The 21,215-nt window shown below is 39.0% G+C and overlaps 1 protein-coding gene across 2 annotated transcripts in view; it reads right to left on the bottom strand.

Moving 5' to 3' along the window:
- Positions 1-1,084: 1,084 nt before the first annotated feature.
- Gabrb1 (gamma-aminobutyric acid type A receptor subunit beta1) overlaps positions 1,085-21,215 on the bottom strand; it is a 380,753-nt gene continuing 360,622 nt past the window's right edge. For both annotated transcript variants that reach the window (XM_027937790.2, XM_027937799.2), the window contains exon 9: positions 1,085-1,429. In XM_027937790.2, the coding sequence (XP_027793591.1) occupies positions 1,085-1,429 (345 nt within the window). The remainder of the gene's footprint in view (positions 1,430-21,215) is intronic.

Below are 21,215 nucleotides of genomic sequence, written 5' to 3'. Positions count from 1 at the left end.
GGCACCCTTTACACAGCACATAAATCTTGCCTTCCTCATGGAAAGGACAATATTTTTCTCAAGTGAAAATTTCTCCCCATTCCTCTCTTCAAAGCCCTCACCACGTATCCTTTCTCTTATTCTCCCCCAAGCAGGAACTATGGAAATGTGATGGCAAGATTTCATGGCACAGTTTCAAAGGATTTCGGGCTCATTCAGGGCTGCTCACTGGGCATGTCAGTAAGAAAACTAGTCATTGCTCCCCAAACTCTTCATTCCTAAGGAGAGAAAAATGTTCTCAATGGCTATCAGTTTTAGCAGGCTGGATTCTAATGTTCATTGAAGAATTTGTCAGGAAGTCTGACAAAGAAGACTTTCTAAGAATACCCAGCCTAATGGTGAGTGAAGATGGAAGGTTGAGTTGGCACAACCTTGACCGGCACTTTTCAGTCCCTCCCTCCTGTTCCACAGAGCTCAGGAACCCTTTTACAAGGGACTTGGGGGTACTTAAGAGTCCAGGGGGAACCTTGCTCTTTTCTAGACTCCTCCCTTGTCACCTTTTTTTCCCCCTCCGTCTTCCTGGAAATCTGTAACTTGTCAATGGCTTTGTTATTTTTCTTCTGAGATCCTGGAAATTGTGTTGGTTTTTTTTTTTTTTTTTTCTTTTTTTTGGCAGCATGAGAATGTTACAGTTTACCAGGAAGCAGTGCAGGTGAACAGCGAGGCATATATATATATATATATATATATATATATATATATATATATATATATATATATATATATATATAATTCAGGGCAACTAGGAAAGACTGCTAAAGATCTTCCTAACTCCTCTCTTGTATGGTTTGTTTGTAAACATGGCAATTAATAGAGCTCTTAAAGAGCTGATAACCTGGACCACAGTAGACTGGAAAAAAATACTTTTTTTTTTTTTTTTGAAGTAAACATGGTGCAGTAATAAAATCGATATGCAAGACCTAAAACCCATTGGATGGCTGAATCTCTTACCTCAAAAAACACAGCAGTATCGCTGTTGGGGACCTGTGGGGTTAAAAAACAAGAGAAGAGGAAAGTAGTCTAAATTGAACCACTAGGACAGATCTTAGTGTACATAGTAAAGCCAATAAACGACGTTAAAAAGGGAAAAGGTGATGGGGAAAAACATTCGGGACCACTTGTCTATGGAGTTCACGTCAGTCAAGTCGGGGATTTTGACTTTGAGCTGCGAGGCGCGCCGGCGGATGCGCCCCTTGCTGGGCACCCCGTGCCGGTCCAGGGCGCGCCCGTAGCCCTCGCGGCTGCTCAACGGCTTGCGGTACTGGATGCTGGCGCTGCCGTAGGAGTACATGGTGGTGTTGGGGTCGCTCACGCCCGTGAGCACCTCTGAGCCGCTGGTCTCGTTCCTGATTTCCAGGGTGCTGAGGAGAATGTTCCCATGGGCGTCGACCTGATGGCAGAAACGACAGGCTCAGACACAACTGCTGGATCATTCGCTTGTTGTCATCAACCTGTCACTGAGGACACCTGTGAGGTTCATTAAGCATTCTTGATAGCCATCTGACTCTGCGTGCCTCCTGGATGTGGAGATTATCTAATCATCCATCTATCTCTCATGTGTCTGACTGTCTAGCCAGGCATGTAGCTGTCAATCTATCATCTATCTTTATTTATCAATCACCTATTTTAGTAGCTATCTTACCATTTATTTAGTCATCATATATCTCCACTTCCCAAACCATTAGTGTGCTTATTTGCATATTTAGTGTGTGCCTAACATTTTTTCTAGTTGTAAAACATTTAAAGCTAGAAACAAAAAGTGAAAATCCAGACTGTACCTTCATAGTCAATCATTAATATTTTGCTAGGCTTAATCTTTTCATGTTTATCCACGTGTTTTGCTATTGTCAGTTAATATATCCTGATCATCTTTCCATGTTATCAGATACTCTGTGACATCAATTATTAATAGCTTACTTGGATAAGCCATAATTTATTTATTGTTAGATGTTAAAATTGGTTTTACTTTTATAGTTTTATGAACAAACCTGGAAGGAACGTCTTTTAAATTGTTGTGCATGTCTGTAATTATTTCCTCAGGCTAACTTGCCAGAAATGGGAATTAATGGGTTAAAGCATGTGTCTCATTGTACTTTAACTTAGTTCCTTTACCACTGTTTACTGTTACTTCTTGCCATTTCAGTGATACCTATCCCAGCTTCCTTTTGCTATGCTTACACATATACTCTTGGAACTTCAGAATATGTGAACACATTTTGGTCTACACATTACACATATAAGATATGTGGACACATTTTGGTAAAGCCAGTATATTTTGCAAATTGATTTACAGGGAGGTGCATGGCTCACTTATGCATGTGAATTTGAAGTACTTTCATGGGCAAGATAGGTAGCGTTGTTTAAAGCTAGTGTTAATAGCACTATGCCTGACTTACAATAAATGCTTTCAAGTGAGATTAATTTTCAATAAACACTTGTTGAAAACATGGATATCGGTAGGGAGGCAAAAAGAGCCTGGTAAAGAAGAGGGAAAAGACACACAAGAGTGAAAAGATGGTACAAGATGGTGGTACTCATGATGTAGACTGGAGACAATTTGAATGTCCACTACGTGCCTAGCCAACTGCTAGATGCTTCAAATATGTTATTTGTTTGTGCTTCATACCATCCTTTTTATGTTATTTTTAAAAAATAGGTCATTCCATCCACATTTTATAGATAAGGGAACAGAGAACTAGAACAGTTAACAAACTGGCTCAGGTTTACCGTGCTAGTAAGTGCCAGATCTGAATCTGATTCGGAGCTCATGTGCTTTCTATTGAGGAAGGATTTCTTCAGAATCCTTGGCTTCTGTCACTTCCCACAGTTAATGACTCAGTTGATAACTTTAAGCCTTGAGTTGGTTGTAGAGAAATGGTGACTGGTTTAGGTCTGTATCTCTCTCCATTCTTGTCTGTTTGCATTTCTCTCTAGTCTAACTGGACTACTCACTATGCCTTACCCTGCTCATCTATTGACTTCTTATTTAGGGAGTTAGTATTTTTTGTTAATAATTACTACTTATTAATCATACTGTGTAATTATATATCTTGGTTATTTCTCATAACTGCACTATGAAATATATTATATAATCATAGTTCAGCAGATAGGTAAACTTAGGCTCACAGAGGTTAAGTAAATTGCCTAGCAGTAAACAAATAAGCACTCAATTTGGGATTAAAGTATGTTTTTTTGTACCAAGTATAGTTTTCTCTCTTCTTTACAGGTTAATCAAATCAAACTGTTATATTCAGGATTCAATTTAAATCCTATTTTCTCTGTGTACCTTTATACCTTTCCTGATAATAATCTCAACAACTTTCTCCAAACATCTAATGGGTACTTACCATTGTGCTAGATACATTATTAGTAGTCAAACATACATGTTGAGCAAAACAGCATCCTTACCATTAAAAAAAATCTTAGTTCTGACTTTAAGAGCAAAATTTACACAGATACCAAGAAACTTGAATGAGTAGAAGCAGATGAATATAAATAATTGAAACTAGAGAGTGATGAGGATTAGGGTGGGGTAAGTCTCTTAAGACACCACAAGTCAAATCCAGCTGATAGCTGTGGACAGATGTTCTCCTTTGCTACACTACCTGAACATCTAGATTTTTATTTGAAGTCTTTAGAGAAAGTTTGCTCAAAATTATAAAAATGCTCTTCAGGCCAAACAAAACACATCTTTCATATTTGGCATTCAAATAGCCAATTAGAGACCTGTTTTTTTCCATTTATTTATCCCTTAGCATATATCACTATGTAATGATATTTTTAGGTTTAGGTCCTCCTTTCCCATCCAGAGGTATAAAAGTGTTGGAGGATAGATGAGGGCCTGAACTAGGGCAGTACATTAGAAAGGAATGGAAGAACTATATTTAAAAAGGGACCTTTGAAAAACAATTAAAATAAAAATAGAATCAACCTGATTTATAGAGAGAGAAGGAAAGGTGATTCAGAAATTTTCAGCTTGTTGGGCTGAGAAGATTATATTGTCATTAGCAGAAATGGAGACTTCAGTATGTGGAGCATCAGAGGGTTTTTAAAAAAAGTTTGCTGTTTTTTGAATTTGTGACATACTTGGGCATCTTGGAGGTGAGGGTGGCCAGTACTGTATATATGTGGTGATGCCTGGAATAATGTTAGAACTGAAACTATTTAAGAGGTGGGAAGTAGATATGGAATTAGTGAAAGAGACATTGAAAAACCAGAGAATGAGGAAAATAATAAAAGAATGGAGAGTAGCCAGAAGGAAAGAATGGACAGCAGTGTTCAGAGAGAACAGGAGGCAATAACTTGTAGAAAATGCTCATAGATTATTGATAAGCCTATTTTTGAGTTTAGAATAAAGGCTGAAGCAAAACCTAGATGGCAAGGGGTGAAGGACTGAACTGGTGGCTAGGAGGTGCACACAGGCAGTTTGTATGGACTCCCCTTTACAAGTTTGTAGTTCAAAGCAAGAAATAAAACAGTTGCACATTTCAGGATAGGATGTGTTTTAGTCAACTTTTCTGCTGTGGTAACCAAATGACCTGACAAGAATAATTTTCAAAGAGGAAAAGTTTATTTGGCACTCACAATTTCAGAGATCTTAGTCCAAAGATGGCCAATTCCATTGCTCTGTGCCAGAGGTGAGGCAGACCATCATGGCAGAAGGGTGTGGCAGAGGAAAGCAGTTCAGGCCATTGCATCAGGAAGCAGAGAGAGACTCCTCTCATCATGGACAAAATACCCCAAAGACATGCCCCAGAAACCCACCTCCTTCAGCCACACCCTACCTGCTTACAGTTACCACCCAGTTAATCCCTATCAGTCAATTAATGCACTGATTAGTTTAAGGCTCTCATAGCCCAATCATTTCACCATTAAACTTTCTTGCACTGTCTCACACAAGAGCTTTTGGTGGACACTTCATATCTAAACCATAACAGGGTGTCAAATGAAACTTGAACCCAGTTGATAGGGGAAATAAGGGTTGATAAAGGCGTATTTGTGGGAGTGAATGAAGCAGTCAAGTATATGGAAGTGTAGATGAATGCCTTCAAATTGGAAACGTGGTGATCCAGGAGGTACCACATTTCCAAGTGTTGGGGACATCTGATATGAAAGTGTGCTGATGTTTCCTTGAGGGTTGAAGGCTGGGAGACAGTGAATGTCACTGGGGATGATAAGCTGGGTGCAGCCCATGGCCTGTCACGTGTGTTCAAACACATACCACACAGCTCAAGCCTGTGATCGAAAGGTCATGTGTATGAAAGTGAATGTTTCTAAGGATGATAGGGGCTGAAGTTACAAGGAGCAAAATGCTGAATTCGCTGAAGCAGGGAGAAGTACTCCAGAAGATGAAGAGTAGATCACATGGTTTTCCTAGGTGCTGTAGAGAAGAAAAACATAGATCATTTTTTTTTAAATAAGAAAAATGTGTGTGCTTATTTCCATTCAAGAGAAGAGCAGGTTTTCAGCATGATTTATCTGCTACCTTGTTAGCTTATCCTGGTTTGCTTAAATGCCCACGAAGAGGAAGTTTTAGATGATAGGAGGAGACTCCCAGATGCTGTTCTTTGGCTCTGGTTTACGTCGAGGAGAGGGTGCAGGTCAGCACAGCCAGATCCATGGCCCGTGGAAGGCCACCTGCCGGTGTCTGTGAGGGGAGTGGGACTAAGTGGGGATTATCAAGTGAATGCTTTCTCTGTAATTCCTGCAATAGGTATGTGTTTTTCCATAAGAATAATACAGTTTTCTATGGAAAGATTTTCTTCAAAATGTCCAAGGAAGCATATTATCACACCATTACTATGATAAGTGCCTTGGTATCATGGCTCAAGGAAGTGATGAGGAGAAAATAGCCCCCAACCAGGAGGTAATGTGCAGTTCACCCTGGGTATGACTCAAAGCCACAACCAAGGCACTCTTAAAAAATGTCCACTTGTAGTTTATAGTTTTATCCACCAAAATAGCAGTCCGGCCACACGCACAGAGCCAATGTAGAGAGAGAGGCATACCTCACCATCGTATTAGTAACATGGAATCTGACCAGTGTGCACACCCTGCATGTAGGACAAGGGCATGCAGAAACCCATGGGCCAGGAGAGATTTCAGATGACCTCAGTGGCTGACAGTCACTAGTCAGAGAAGTCCACATGTGGCCCAGGAATTGAATTAGCGAACACTTTGTGCATTCACGCCTGGAATGAGTCACCCAGATACAGGCTTTGGGGTTTCATTGCTGTACATCACTCCAGAATCACTCCTTAAAGGGAGAACTTTTAACTATTTTATCAGCAAGCTTTTCAGTTGAGTACATTCTGGAATATCACAGCAGTTTTAAATATATTTACATTAGATATTAATTAATTTTGCCCAAGTTAAAGCACACTAGTGATTCAGGGAAATATTTTAGGCAATATAGTCACCAAGAAGATAATGCATGCTCTTGCTTTTATGCCTACGGAGTGGAGTCCTTTGGAACATGAAACTCAGAACAACTCTAAGACCCAGTTTGTTTCAATACACACGTGAATTCAATCCTTCAGGTGGCAGGGCCATTTGTCCTGTCCTGGTGGGATTTGGGAAGGTAGGCTGTTGCAGGGAAATCCCTCCTCTACCACTCAGAAGACAGAAGCCATCTTGGCTCAATCCCGGAAAGGAAGGCAGCGAGGTGACAGGAGGAAGCATGGGCTTGGGTGTCTACAAGTTGAGGTTCTACTCTGGCTTCAGGAAGGGGGGATGTGCAGCTCTGGCAAGGTCTCCTCATCTGAAGCATGGCTGTGGTGGTGTGCCCAGGCCTGGTGGTCACTGCTGATACTTGCTGGTTGGCTTGGCAGGAGCATCCTGCCTCCATGCACTTTGGCTTTTCTCTACCAGTTGCGGTTCCTTCAGAGAAGTGCTTGGTCACCATCATGGTGACAAAATACCTGAGATCAATAACTTATAAAGAGGAAGGGGTTACTTGGGCTTACACTTTTGGAGATTCCAGCCTGTGACTGATTGGCCCTCTTGCTTCTGAGCCTGTGTCAGCCGTGGCTGTGGGAGCGCATGAAGGCAAAACAGCTCAAGGTGGGCCAGGAAGCAGAGGGAGGAAGGGCTGGGTCCCCCATCACTGCAAGGACACACTCCAGTGGCCTGGGGCTTCCCAACAGGCCCACTTCTTAAGGTCATTTCCCAATAGCGCCACCCTGGGGACCAAGCCTTCAGCACACAGTCTCTGGGGGCTTGCAACATCTGAACCACAGCATGGCATGCCACCTTTGCTCCTGCTGTGCCGTCCTTAACCGGTCAGCGCTCAACCTGTTTCTTCATCTCTAAAGCAGGCATAAGATGGCATCTGATCTTAGGGTTGCTATAAGGACTTCAAGCTGTTCCACTACACTGTTGAGGTGCTTTATAAGCTCAGGGTCAGTAGTTACCAGCAAGGTGAATCTATACTTCTGCACTTGAGTGAAGGTTTCCATATTGGCACAGAATACTGTTGATGCCAAATGAGAAGAATTTGTCCACCATCTCTGTGCTCCCACGCAGAGTGATGCCTTAGTCCTGGGCCAGCTGTTGGACCTTGACCGCTGGAGAAACCGGGACCAAGATGAGCGCTAACGGTTGTGGCTTGGGTCAAAAGTAATGACCGCAGGTAAGCGCGCAGGCGCAAACGCCCAGGCCCCGCCCACGCTACCGGCCTAGATCATGGATATTTGTCCTTCAGAGATAAACTCTTTTGGAGATACATGACTAAAGTATGATATTTGGACTGACAATAAAGTGTTTTTAACCATATGCTAAATGGTTTAGTATAGATCATGGTTAGGGCTTCCTAAAATTGATAAATCATTGGCGACCACAGAGGCTTCATGGAGCATGGCTTTAGTTCAAGGATGAGTAGGGGATAGAACAGTGGATTGGGAGCTGAAAGCTGTCTTCTCATCCTGATTTTGTTACTAACTGCTGAGAAATGACCTTGGATAAATCTAGGTCTTGGTATCCTCATGTATAAATAGAAGGTGTTTCCTACGTCATTTCAAGGATTTGTTTCCATCTTTGGCAGACTTTGATTTTGGAGAACATTCCAGGAAGAAGAATACAACATTCTTAAAAACAAAGCAATACTTATGAAACTGAATCCCTTGATCTGTATTTTAGCATTATTATGAATGTCTCTAAAAAAGCAAGTTGCTAAAATTTAGAATCGGTCAGTGAAATATGCAGATGCTTCTCATTAAGTAGAAATCATGGCAAACAAGTTACATTTTATTAAGATATTGTAGGTAACTTTTATTTAGGTGCACTTTCAAATGTACCTAAAGATTATGAGATTTATTGGTTTGTGTAAATCCCTCAAAGTATTCTCCACCATTGAGCTAGAAATCATAACTTTAAGTGGTGTGATGTATAATGAATAGAGTTTGGCAACTACATATAAAAGCTAATTTCATTGCTTTATAGATAAATCAAAATTACCATGTTCCTTTTAGGGAAATTTAAGAAGAGCCATGTAACTTTTTTTTTTCTTTCTTTTTTAATGTGTTTCTCTTATGAGGTCTGAGATTTCAACTCTACCCTCCAACTTCTAGCTTCTGGTAAGGTGTATGCATGGTAGCTTGGCTATGACACGGTAGACATCAGCAAGTTTCTAGTTGTTTCTACATTAACCTTTGACCTATGGACAAGAGTGGCTTTCTCCTCATCTTAACCATATAAGGACATCCAAGGTATTTTTATATCTACAAGTGATATAGCTTTCCCAAACTATTATCTGCAAGGAAAATGGCTAGTGTTTTTCTCACATCTCCAGGAGCAGCAAGCAACCATGTTGTAGCTCACTTCATCTGTAGTTATCAAATGCCACCTAGCTAACGAGGAAGAATCATCTGAGTTGGGCATGATCCTGACAATGAAGACTTTTTAAACCTTGAGGAAGAAGGAATTGAAGCGTATGAAAATGTTAATACACTGGTTTTTAGGGCAGGTATAAATTATTAGACTTTCTTAGGCATTGATAATGTTGAAATAACTGTTAAGTGGGATAATCAGACCCCACTACTCATGTCACTCCAAGAAAGGGAATTCTGACTCCAATTTCCAGGAGAAAAGTGAAGGCAAGATCACATCCCACTTCATTTCTCCTCTCCCTTCCCTACTCTTCACTGATCTGTCTGATGGGCACTTTTGGAATAAGAAGGCATGCATGCCTGGCTTTGCGTTTCCTGGATTATTATCTCATTTGGCATCTGCACGTGGGACCCTGCTGCACTTGTCGGTAAGGACTGAAGTTGTCATTGGTAATGTAAGTCTGTTTAATATTGGAAGAAATGACTGCATATATTAACTATACCCCTCAAACCAACAAGCTGATTCCTTTTATGATTAGAGTATCATTGAATCTAAATTTAGAGAAAATGATCATTAAGGCTTCAGGTGGAATAAAAAATAAACCCTCTCTCTTCCACTTCAGACATGATCCAAATGGATGTCTGAGATGATTAATGGAGAGAAGCAGAGAATGTGGCTTTAGATCTGCAACCCCAAGGACTTGCTAACACTCCACACTACTCCAGCCCTTATTCGACAGGCAAGAGGTAATTTTAGGTGGAACATAGATAAACATTTAAAATGTTATTAGTTCGTTCATTTACTCTCTGATTTATTCAGTACTGTTTATAGAGTGCCTACCCTGCCTCGGGCATGGTTCCAGACACTGATGAGAAAACCAGCCCCTCCATATGCAATGGAATGTTATGTCGCTTTCTAGAAATTCAGAGATCGCAACAAATAACACTCCAAGGTTGTATTTGCCTGTACAAATGTGAGACTTCCTCCCTCCTCACATTTATTATAAATGTTTTACTGTACACATACTGTGACTTCTTTCAAATGTAGGTTATCAGTGCCCCTTCCAAGAGTGCTTTTGAAGTTTGCTTCCTGTGACCATGAGGTCCACTTTCAGACCTACTGAGCCTTTTCTTATCTTCTTTTAGAAAGTCATGATACCTAGACTTGGGCCTGACTGACCCCAGGCAAATCTTGGAGGGGCTCATGTGTAAAGGAGAACCTGAGATTTTGCTATATAAAGACCTGTGACAGGAATGGATAACTAGCTTCTTCTCTCCTTCCTTATTAAACTGGCATATTGTAGCACAGTGCTTATCAACAACAGTGACCACCAGGCACAGTGTTGCATGCTTATAATCCCAGCAACTTGAGAGGCAGAGGCAGAAAGATCACAAGTTCAAATCCAACCTGGGCAACTTAGTAAGATTATCTCAAAATAGAAAATAAAAAGTACTGGAGATGTAGCTCAGTGGTAGAGTGCCTGGGTTCAATCCCCTGTACTACAAAAAGCAAACACAATCCCATAATATCTTTTATTAAATTGTAAGTCTGAGGACACAATAATCCTGGGAAGGTAGTGTTAAACAAAGCAGATAATGTCACTGAACTCTTAGAACTTTCATTCTTAATTAGGACAACAACCAATATCTCCCTTCCCCACAAATTTGTCTGCTTAAAAAAAAAAAAAAAAGATCAGGTAGCATTATGAAGAAAACAAAACAAAACAAAACATATATATATATATATATATATATATATATATATATATATATATATATATATTTCTCTTAATGTATTTAGAAAAATAGAACCATTACCCTAACTTGGTGATTTTGTACATTGTTTCCTTAACAATACACTGGTGCTCATATTTCATTATAACAAATAACAAATTCAAAGTAATTCACATTTTCTTATATTCTCCTGGAACTTACTACAGAATAGCCCATAAGATAACTTTGTATGGATATTTAAAAACACCTTAGTCTGGAAAAGGCCAGAGCAGAATTGATCTTTTTCCCTGTCCAATGTGTTTTTTTTTCTTCTGGATGTCCCATTAGAATGCTGCTCCAGGAGAGCAGGGACTTTGTCTTATTCAAGATGAGAAATGTGCATGGCATGTGGGAATAGCTGCTGGGAATGAATAAATTAATGAATAATAATACCAGTGGTGAAGGGCATAATTGTTAATTTTATATGTCAACCTTGCTAGGCTCTGGTCTCTAGTTGATTGGTCAAATACTAGTCTTGATATTGCTCTGAGATGTTTTGTAGATGTGACTGACAATTATCATCAGTTCTTTTAAGTAAAGAAGATTATACTTGATGATGTAAGTGGGCCTCATGCAAATAGTTGACAGCCTGAAGAGCAAAAAACATGGTTCCTGGGGAAGAAGAAATTCTGTTTCAAAACTATAATGGAGAAATCCACTGAGGTTCCAGCATGACCTGCAGATTTTGGACTCAGGATTGCAATGTTAACTCTCAGCTGAGTTTCTAGCCTGCTGCCTGCCCTACAGACTTTGAACTCACCAGCTCTAAAAATTGCATGAGATGATTCCTTAAAATAAATCTCTTTTTATAGTCATCTTGGTTCTATTTCTATTGGCTCTATTTCTCTTGGCTCTATTTCTCTGGAGAATCCTGACTGGTAAAAAGGGTATGACAAAAATCATGAGGGTGATTCTCAAATGATTAAAGACACTGAGGGGGGAGCTGTTTGTTTTTTTTTTTTTTTTCCCTCTCAACAGAAACCCCAAGCAAATGTATAAATTTATTTATTTATTTATTTAGTTTGCATTCTGCCTTTCTCCTACCCTTTTTCATTTCACTCCCAAGCTTTTTCTCTTTGCCCCCAACATCCACAAAGATTGCCTTAGGTTGTGAATAACATAGCCACTCACTGAATTTGACTGTTCTGGATATTTTTAATAAATAAATATAGCAGAACTCACTTCAGTGTAATCAAAATAAAATACAGTCTTGCTTTCAGTGACAGTTTTAAGGCCCTATTGAGGAATATCTCCAGGCTTAATCTACTTTGCAAACAGAAGTTATTTCCTTCTTGCTAGCCAACTCAAATGGATTTATATTTGCTGAGTGATTTTGAAGTACAGAGCAGGAATCCAAGTGAAGCGGCTGGCTGCAGAATGAGCTGATTCACGGTCCTCAAGAAGCCTACAATCTTCTTAATGAAACTGCACAGTGCAAAAGCCTCCCTTCCCTTGAAGATTGCAGAGAGCCTTAATGGCCACAGCCTACATCTTCCCCGCCCTCTCATACAGAACCATATTCATGCTGTTGCTGTCAATCATTTGTTCTCATCATGGCTACCCAATCCTGATCTTTTGGCCTGGAATTCCTGAAAACTTTTTTTGGTCATGGTGGGGAAGGTAAGGGGGACATTGAAGGCTCTGCTCATGAACTACACATCTGTTTGCATGTCCTTACAACTAAAGGCAGAAGTGGAAACTAACATTTTGAGAAAGAATGAATGGTTAAGTCTAAACCTGCATACCTAAACAACTGCACATTCTTTTCTTGATAGAGATAAAATGAAGCAACCGTGATTTTCTAGAACGTTACTCAGGTAGATAAAATTATTCTAGATTCCTTTCTTTTCTGCATTTCTCCCATTCTATGTAGTTAGCAAGTCCAAATATTTCCATTTTGAAATATATCCTGATTCTTCCCACTTCTCTCAGTCTTCACCTCTTGCTTTGTAATTGATCTTCCTCATTCCAGGAATGCAGCAGCCCTGTGGTCTTTTCTATGCAAAGCAGCTGTAGTGATCTTTCAAAAATTCAAAATATCTCCTCTGCTAAAATCTTCTGGTACTCCCTAAGTCATAGAATGAAATTCAAAATTTTCACCCTGATCCACAAACAGCATATTAATTTGGAAAGAACATTCTAGAAGAAAGTCTGGGCAGGTGAAAATGTGAAAATGCTCTGAGGACTTAGGAGCATGAAGTGACAGTTCAAAGAACAGACAACAAAGACAACCCATTGTGGTCAGAGTAGAGCATTCAATGGTTATCTCTGCCTCATCCCCTAGAGCTTTCTGCCACCATCCCTTTCTTTCATGTAATTAGGGCACATTTGTCAGTTACCTTAATTGGGATATAAGCCCCAGGAGGACAGGTGCCTTTTTGTTGTCCTTCCAGACCTGATCCTGAAGGGCTAAGTAAATGTCTGCAGAATGGGGAACTCTGAAACCCAAACTGCAGCCATCTTTCCGAGCTGTATGAGTTTCAATGGCCAAGAATGCCTGGTGGTTAGGATTTCTGGGATCTCTAGGGTAGTGGTTTTGGGACATTAGTGTGCATGTCAAAAATAATCAATTGTTACAAATACAGGTATGAGTTAATTTCATTCTAGATTAAGGTTCTCCCAGTCTGCATTTTACATAAGCATCCCAAGAATTTGGGTTGGTTGTGGTGATGCCTATTGGTTTGATCTATCTGATTCCTTTCTACATTCCTTTGATAACAGTCCCTAGATGTGTTTGGTACTTGTAGTTGAAGTAGCCTAATTACATCTTCTAGGCTCCAGGGCATGCAATGTGGTCCAAACCTAAGAATTTAGTGTTTTCCATCTGTTTTGGTCAGTTTTTTTTTTTTTTTTTTTTTTTTGCTATTGTGACTAAAAGACCTGACAAGAACAATTAGTGGAGGAAAAGTCTATTTGGAGGCACATGGTTTCAGAAGTCTCAGTCCACAGATGGCCCACTCCATTACTCAGAGCTGGGAATGATGCAGAACATGATGGCAGGAGTGTGTGGCAGAGGAAGTCAACTGGGAGCACGGTGCTAGGAAGCAAAGAGAAGAGCCCTGCTCAATAAAGGATGAAGTAAATACCCCAAAGGCATACCCTAGGGACCCATCTCCTCTAGCTACTAGCCTGCCTCCTACTGTTAACATCCAGTTAATCCCTATCATGGAATTAATTTACTGATTGTGTTAAGGCTCTTAAAACCCAATCATTTCACCTCTAAACCTTCTTGCACTGTTTCACATATGAACTTTTTGAGCTTTGCATTTAAACCATAACACTGTCTTCCTAGTAGAAAGAATTGACTTCTGTATGTGAGAGGATATGACCCAAGTTTGTACAAAAAAAAAAAAAAAAAAAAAAAAGATTTAATTTTAGGACTTTTTGTTGTTTTGGGAACTATAAGAAAAGAACTTTTGTTTTAGATTATAGAGCTTGACACTATGAAATTAAAGTTTTGGGGTCAACATGAAGAGTCTACTGAAAGTAGACAATATAAAGCAAAGCATAATTCAGAGATGAAGAGGGCTCCTCTGTGATGACATGTTTGAGCAATGGAATATAGATAGAACCATGCCTGGACCTTCAGTTGTGTGAGCTGGAGTAAATCAAACCCCCACTTTTTTTTTTCAAAGCTAGTTAAATTTCTTTCTCATTTATGAAAAGAATCTTAGCTATTTGAATACAGAAAAAAATAAATAATGAGAGAGAAAGGTGGGGGAGATAGGGAAAGAAAAAAGAGGGAAAAGGAAGAAATTCTTGGAAAGAAAAATTAAACTGCTGAAGACTCTGGAGATAGGTAGGAGAAACCAAGCCTAGAGAATAGAAAAAAATGGACCAAGCCAAATTTGGGCATGGGTTTGAATGTTAAAGAATTCATGAATTATCAGTACAGAGTTTCAATAAAAATTCTGGGTTTCTCCAGAATTCAAGATGCTAAGTCAGAAGGGTCAAAGCTTCCTTAAAGAAAGGATAAATCTGATGCAGTGGTTGCATGCCAGCAACCTGGAAGTCTAAGACAGGTGGATCATAAGTTCAAAGCCAGCCTCTGCAACTTGGTGAGGCCCTAAGCAACTTAGCAAAACTCTGTTCCTAAATAAAATATAAAAAGGGCTGTGGACAGTATGGAGAATCCTTGGGAAACTGGAAATAGAACCACCATTTGACCCATTTTTAATATATAGACCCACTCCTTGGTCTATACCTAAAGGATTTAAAAACAGCATACTATAGGGACACAGCCACATCAATGTTTATAGCAGTACAATTTACAATAGCTAAACTGTGGAACCAACCTAAGATGCTCTTCAGTAGATGAATGGATAAAGAAAATGTGATGTGTGTGTTCACACACACACACACACACACACATACACACACACATACTGGAATATTATTTCAGCATTATAAGAGAATAAAATAATGGGATTTGCAGGTAAATGGATGGAGTTGGAGAATATAATGCTAAGTGAATTTAGCCAATCCCAAAAATCCAAATGCTGAATATTTTCTCTGATTTAAGATTGCTGATTCATAATGTGGTGGTGGGGGACATGGGAGGATTAGATGAACTCCAGATAGGGCAAAGGGGAAAAGGAGTGGGAGGGAAAGGAAGGGGGCATGGGGAAAGACGGTGGAATAAAATGAACATCATTACCCTAAGAACATGTATGAAGACACAAATGGTGTGACTCTACTTTGTGTACAACCAGAGACATGAAAAATTGTGCTCTATATGTGTAATATGAATTGTAATGCATTCTTCTGTCATATATAACAAATTAAAATAAAAAAAATAAAAAGAAGGACTGTGGAGGTGGAATAGTGGTTAAGTGCTTCTGGGTTCAATCTTTGGCCCCTCCCCCCCCAAAAGATTAAGTGTTCCAGCTGGCCTTAGGGCAAGGCAGTGAGGTGAGGTGTGGTCCAGAATCAAAGGCTAGTATGTCCAAAGCTGTTTCAGGTTAGACTTAAGGACACAGCCATTCACCTTTTAATTCCCAACTTCACATGTGTTTGTACCCTGGAATTCATCACAATACACAGATGACTTACATTTAGAAAGTTGTCTGAGAGTGTTTGGATGAGTCACTACAGAGAAGAGGAGTGGGACAGAAGAGGCCAGATCAACATCTGGCCAATATTAGTGTAACTTACACCAATATCCGACTCTGAAAGGAAGAATCTTATTCTTGACTGTTCGGATTGCAAATACACATTCAATATGAATCCCTGACAGATTGCCCCAGTGTCTTCAATGACATGAGTGGTCTCTAGTCACAGACCACCCATGCATCCATTTTACCCTTTTCATTTATTTTCAGAAAGCAGGCACTGTGACCAGTATATACAACTAAAAAAAGTTTCAGGTTAGTATAAATGTCTCCCAGAGGTAGCTTACTTAAAATCTTGTTGTGCTGTGAAATCTATCTTTCAAAATTCTAAATACCATCTCTAGTTTCAAATGATGCCTGAGGGGTTCATGAATCTACAGTCTTGATCACCTTGGAGATTGAAACTCTCTTAATGTCTGGATTCAGCATCTGCGCTCATATAAAAGATGGCTTCAGTGCAGCTGGTGGAGATATAAATCAATACAAGTCTGCACTTCTGAAGCTTTAGTGCAGACACCCCTGACCTGATGCCCAGCTGAGGCTATCAAAAGTAATGTGTAATAATGAACAATGCCACTCCATGCTCCAGGATACCAAGGCAGGTGTGAGGGAACTCTCAAATTAAAACTGTCTGGGACCACAACACATATGTCATTTTTTTTTTATTTTTTTGATTATTATTCACTTTTTTATTAGTTGTTCAAAACATTACAAACCTCATGATACATCATCTTTCATACATTTGACTCAGGTGGGTTATGAGCTCCCATTTTTACCCCAAATACAAATTGCAGAATCACATTGGTTACACACTCACATTTTTACATAATGGCATATTAGTGACTGTTGTATTCTGCTACCTTTCCTATACCCTATTATCCCCCCTCCCCTCCCCTCCCATCTTCCCTCTCTACCTCATCTGCTGTTGTTCAATTCTCTCCCTTGTTCCCCTCCCCCTTCCCCTCACAACCTCTTATATGTAATTTTGTGTAACATTGAGGGTCTCCTACCATTTCCATATGCTTTCCCTTCTCTCTCCCTTTCTCTCCCCCCACTCGTCTCTGTTTAATGTTAATCTTTTCCTCATGCTCTTCCTCCCTGTTCTGTTCTTAGTTGCTCTCTTTATATCAAAGAAGACATTTGGCATTTGTTTTTTAAGGATTGGCTAGCTTCGCTTAGCATAATCTGCTCTAATGCCATCCATTTCCCTGCAAATTCTATGATTTTGTCATTTTTAGTGCTGCGTAATACTTCATTGTGTATAGATGCCACATTTTTTTTTATCCATTCATCTATTGAAGGGCATCTAGGTTGGTTCCACAGTCTAGCTATTGTGAATTGTGCCGCTATGATCATTGATGTGGCAGTATCCCTATAGTGAGCTCTTTTAAGATCCTCAGGGAATAGTCCGAGAAGGGCGATAGCTGGGTCGAATGGTGGTTCCATTCCCAGCTTTCCCAGGAATCTCCATACTGCTTTCCAAATTGGCCTCACCAATTTGCAGTCCCACCAGCAGTGTACAAGTGTACCCTTTTCCCCACATCCTCGCCAACACATTGTTGTTTGACTTCATAATGGCTGCCAATCTTACTGGAGTGAGATGGTATCTTAGGGTGGTTTTGATTTGCATTTCTCTGACTGCTAGAGATGGTGAGCATTTTTTCATGTACTTGTTGATTGATTGTATGTCCTCCTCTGTGAAGTGTCTGTTCAGGTCCTTGGCCCATTTGTTGATTGGGTTATTTGTTATCTTATTGTTTAATTTTTTGAGTTCTTTGTATATTCTGGATATTAGGGCTCTGTCTGAAGTATGAGGGGTAAAAATTTGTTCCCAGGGTGTAGGCTCTCTATTTACCTCTCTTATTGTTTCTCTTGCTGAGAAAAAACTTTTTAGTTTAAGTAAGTCCCATTTATTTATTCTTGTTATTAACTCTTGGGCTATGGGAGTCCTATTAAGGAATTTGGAGCCCGACCCCACAGTATGTAGATCATAGCCAACTTTTTCTTCTATCAGACGCAGTGTCTCTGATTTGATATCTAGCTCCTTGATCCATTTTAAGTTAACTTTTGTGCATGGCGAGAGAAAGGGATTCAGTTTCATTTTGTTGCATATGGATTTCCAATTTTCCAAGCACCATTTGTTGAAGATGCTATCCTTTCTCCATTGCATGCTTTTAGCCCCTTTATCAAATATAAGAAAGTTGTAATTTTGTGCATTGGTTTCTGTGTCCTCTATTCTGTACCATTGGTCCACTTGCCTGTTTTGGTACCAGTACTACGCTGTTTTTGTTACTATTGCTCTGTAGTACAGTTTGAACTCTGGTATTGCTATACCTCCAGATTCACACTTTCTGCTTAGAATTGCTTTTGCTCTTCTGAGTCTTTTGTTTTTCCATATGAATTTCATGATTGCTTTATCTATTTCTACAAGAAATGCCATTGGGATTTTGATTGGCATCGCATTAAACCTGTAGAGAACTTTGGGTAATATCGCTATTTTGATGATGTTAGTTCTGCCTATCCATGAACAGGGTACATTTTTCCATCTTCTAAGATCTTCTTCTATCTCTTTCTTTAGGGTTCTGTAGTTTTCATTGTATAAATCTTTCACCTCTTTTGTTAGGTTGATTCCCAAGTATCTTATTTTCTTTGAGGATATTGTGAATGGAGTGGTTTTCCTCATTTCCATTTCATAAGTTTTGTTGCTGATATACAGGAATGCCTTTGATTTATGCGTGTTGATTTTATATCCTGCCACTTTGCTGAATTCATTTATTAACTCTAGCAGTTTCTTTGTAGACCCTTTTGGGTCTGTTAAATATATTATCATGTCATCCGCAAATAGCGATAATTTAAGTTCTTCTTTTCCTATTTTTATGCCTTTAATTTCTTTTGTCTGTCTAATTGCTCTGGCTAGTATTTCAAGAACTAAATTGAATAGAAGTGGTGATAGAGGGCATCCCTGTCTTGTTCCAGATTTTAGAGGGAATGCCTTCAGTTTTTCTCCATTTAGGATGATGCTAGCCTGAGGTTTAGCATATATAGCTTTTACAATGTTGAGGTAAGTTCCTGTTATCCCTAGTTTTTCTAGTGTTTTGAACATAAAGGGATGCTGTACTTTGTCAAATGCTTTTTCTGCATCTATCGAGATGATCATATGGTTCTTGTCTTTAAGTCTATTGATGTGGTGAATAGCATTTATTGATTTCCGTATATTGAACCAGCCTTGCATCCCAGGGATGAATCCTACTTGATCATGGTGCACAATTTTTTTGATATGCTTTTGTATTCGATTTGCCAGGATTTTATTGAGAATTTTTGCATCCAAGTTCATTAGAGATATTGGTCTGTAGTTTTCTTTCTTTGAGGTGTCTTTGTCTGGTATCGGAATGGGGTGATGTTGGCCTCATAGAATGCATTTGGAAGAGCTCCCTCTTTTTCTATTTCCTGAAATAACTTGAAAAGTATTGGTATTAATTCTTCTTTGAAGGTTTTGTAAAACTCCGCTGTATACCCATCCGGTCCAGGGCTTTTTTTGGTTGGTAGTCTTTTGATGGCTTCTTCTATTTCTTCCTTTGTTATTGGTCTGTTTAAATTGTGTGTGTCTTCCTGACTCAATCTGGGCAGATCATATGACTTAAGAAATTTATCGATATCTTCACTATCTTCTATTTTATTGGAATATAGGGTTTCAAAATACTTTCTAATTATCTTCTATATTTCTGTAGTGTCTGTTGTGATATTGCCTTTTTCATCCCGTATGTTAGTAATTTGAGTTCTCTCGCTTCTTCTCTTCGTTAGCATGGCTAAGGGCCTGTCGATCTTATTTATTTTTTCAAAGAACCAACTTTTAGTTTTTTCAATGGTTTTTTTGGTTTCATTTTCGTTGATTTCTGCTCTAATTTTAATTATTTCTTGTCTTCTACTACATTTGCTGTTGTTTTGCTCTTCTTTTTCTAGGTTTTTGAGGTGTAGTGTGAGTTCATTTATTTGTTGGTTTTTTCTTTTTTTGAGTAAAGAACTCCAAGAAATGAATTTCCCTCTTAAAACTGCTTTCATTGTGTCCCATAGATTCCGGTATGTTGTGTCTGTATTGTCATTTGTCTCTAAGAAATTTTTTATCTCCTCCTTTATGTCTTCTGTAACCCATTTATCATTCAGTAACATATTGTTCATTTTCCATGTGATGTAGTATTTTTCCTTCCTTCTTTTATCATTTTTTTCCAGTTTCATTCCATTATGATCAGATATGGTGCATGGTATTATTTCCACGCCTTTATATTTACTAAGAGTTGCCCTATGGCATAATATATGGTCTATCTTTGAGTAGGATCCATGTGCTGCTGAGAAGAACGTGTATCCACTTGATGATGGTTGATATATTCTATATATGTCAGTTAAGTCTAGGTTATTGATTGTGCTATTGAGTTCTATAGTTTCTTTATTCAGCTTTTGTCTAGAGGATCTGTCTAATGGCGAGAGCGGTGTGTTGAAGTCACCCATAATTATTGTGTTGTAGTCTATTTGACTCTTGAACTTGAGGAGAGTTTGTTTTATGTACATTGCAGCTCCATTGTTTGGTGCATACAAATTGATAATTGTTATGTCTTGTTGGTGGATGGTTCCTTTTAACAGTATATAGTGTCCTTCTTTATCCCTTTTGATTAACTTAGGTTTGAAGTTGATTTTATTCGATATGAGTATGGCCACTCCTGCTTGCTTCCGAGGGCCATGTGAGTGGTATGATTTTTCCCAACCTTTTACCTTCAGCCTGTGTATGTCTTTTCCTATCTTATGAGTCTCCTGAAGGCAGCATATTGTTGGATTTGTTTTTTTGATCCAGGTTACTAGCCTATGTCTCTTGATTGGTGAGTTTAGGCCATTAACATTTAAGGTTACAATTGAAATATGGTGTGTACATCCAGTCATGTTTATTTATTTATTTATTTTAGTTTGGCTAGTTTTTACTTTTTGGTTATTTTCCTCCCCCTTTACTGAGATACCTCCTGCTATTAGTTTTGGGCACTATTTTTCAATTCCTCTTCTTGTAGTATTTTGCTCAAAATGCTTTGCAGTGCTGGTTTTCTGGCTGCAAATTCTTTTAGCTTTTGTTTATCATGAAAGATTTTAATTTCATTGTCAAATCTGAAGCTTAATTTTGCTGGATACAGTATTCTTGGTTGGAATCCATTATTTTTCAGCGTTTGAAATACATTGTTCCAGGATCTCATGCTTTCAAAGTCTGTGATGAAAAATCAGTCGTTAACCTAATTGGTTTACCCCTGAATGTAATCTGCCTCTTTTCTCTCATAGCTTTTAATATTCTCTCCTTGTTCTGTATGTTGGCTATCTTCATAATTATATGTCTTGGAGTTGGTCTATTACAGTTTTGAATGTTTGGGGTCCTGTAGGCTTCCAGGATTTGGCAATCCATTCCATCTTTCATCTCTGGGAAGTTTTCTAGTAT

This window comes from Marmota flaviventris, chromosome 7, assembly GCF_047511675.1.
Source record: "Marmota flaviventris isolate mMarFla1 chromosome 7, mMarFla1.hap1, whole genome shotgun sequence".
Lineage (NCBI taxonomy): Eukaryota > Metazoa > Chordata > Mammalia > Rodentia > Sciuridae > Marmota > Marmota flaviventris.
Note: the sequence above shows the minus strand (reverse complement) of the source record. Positions and strands in the feature narration are given on the sequence as shown.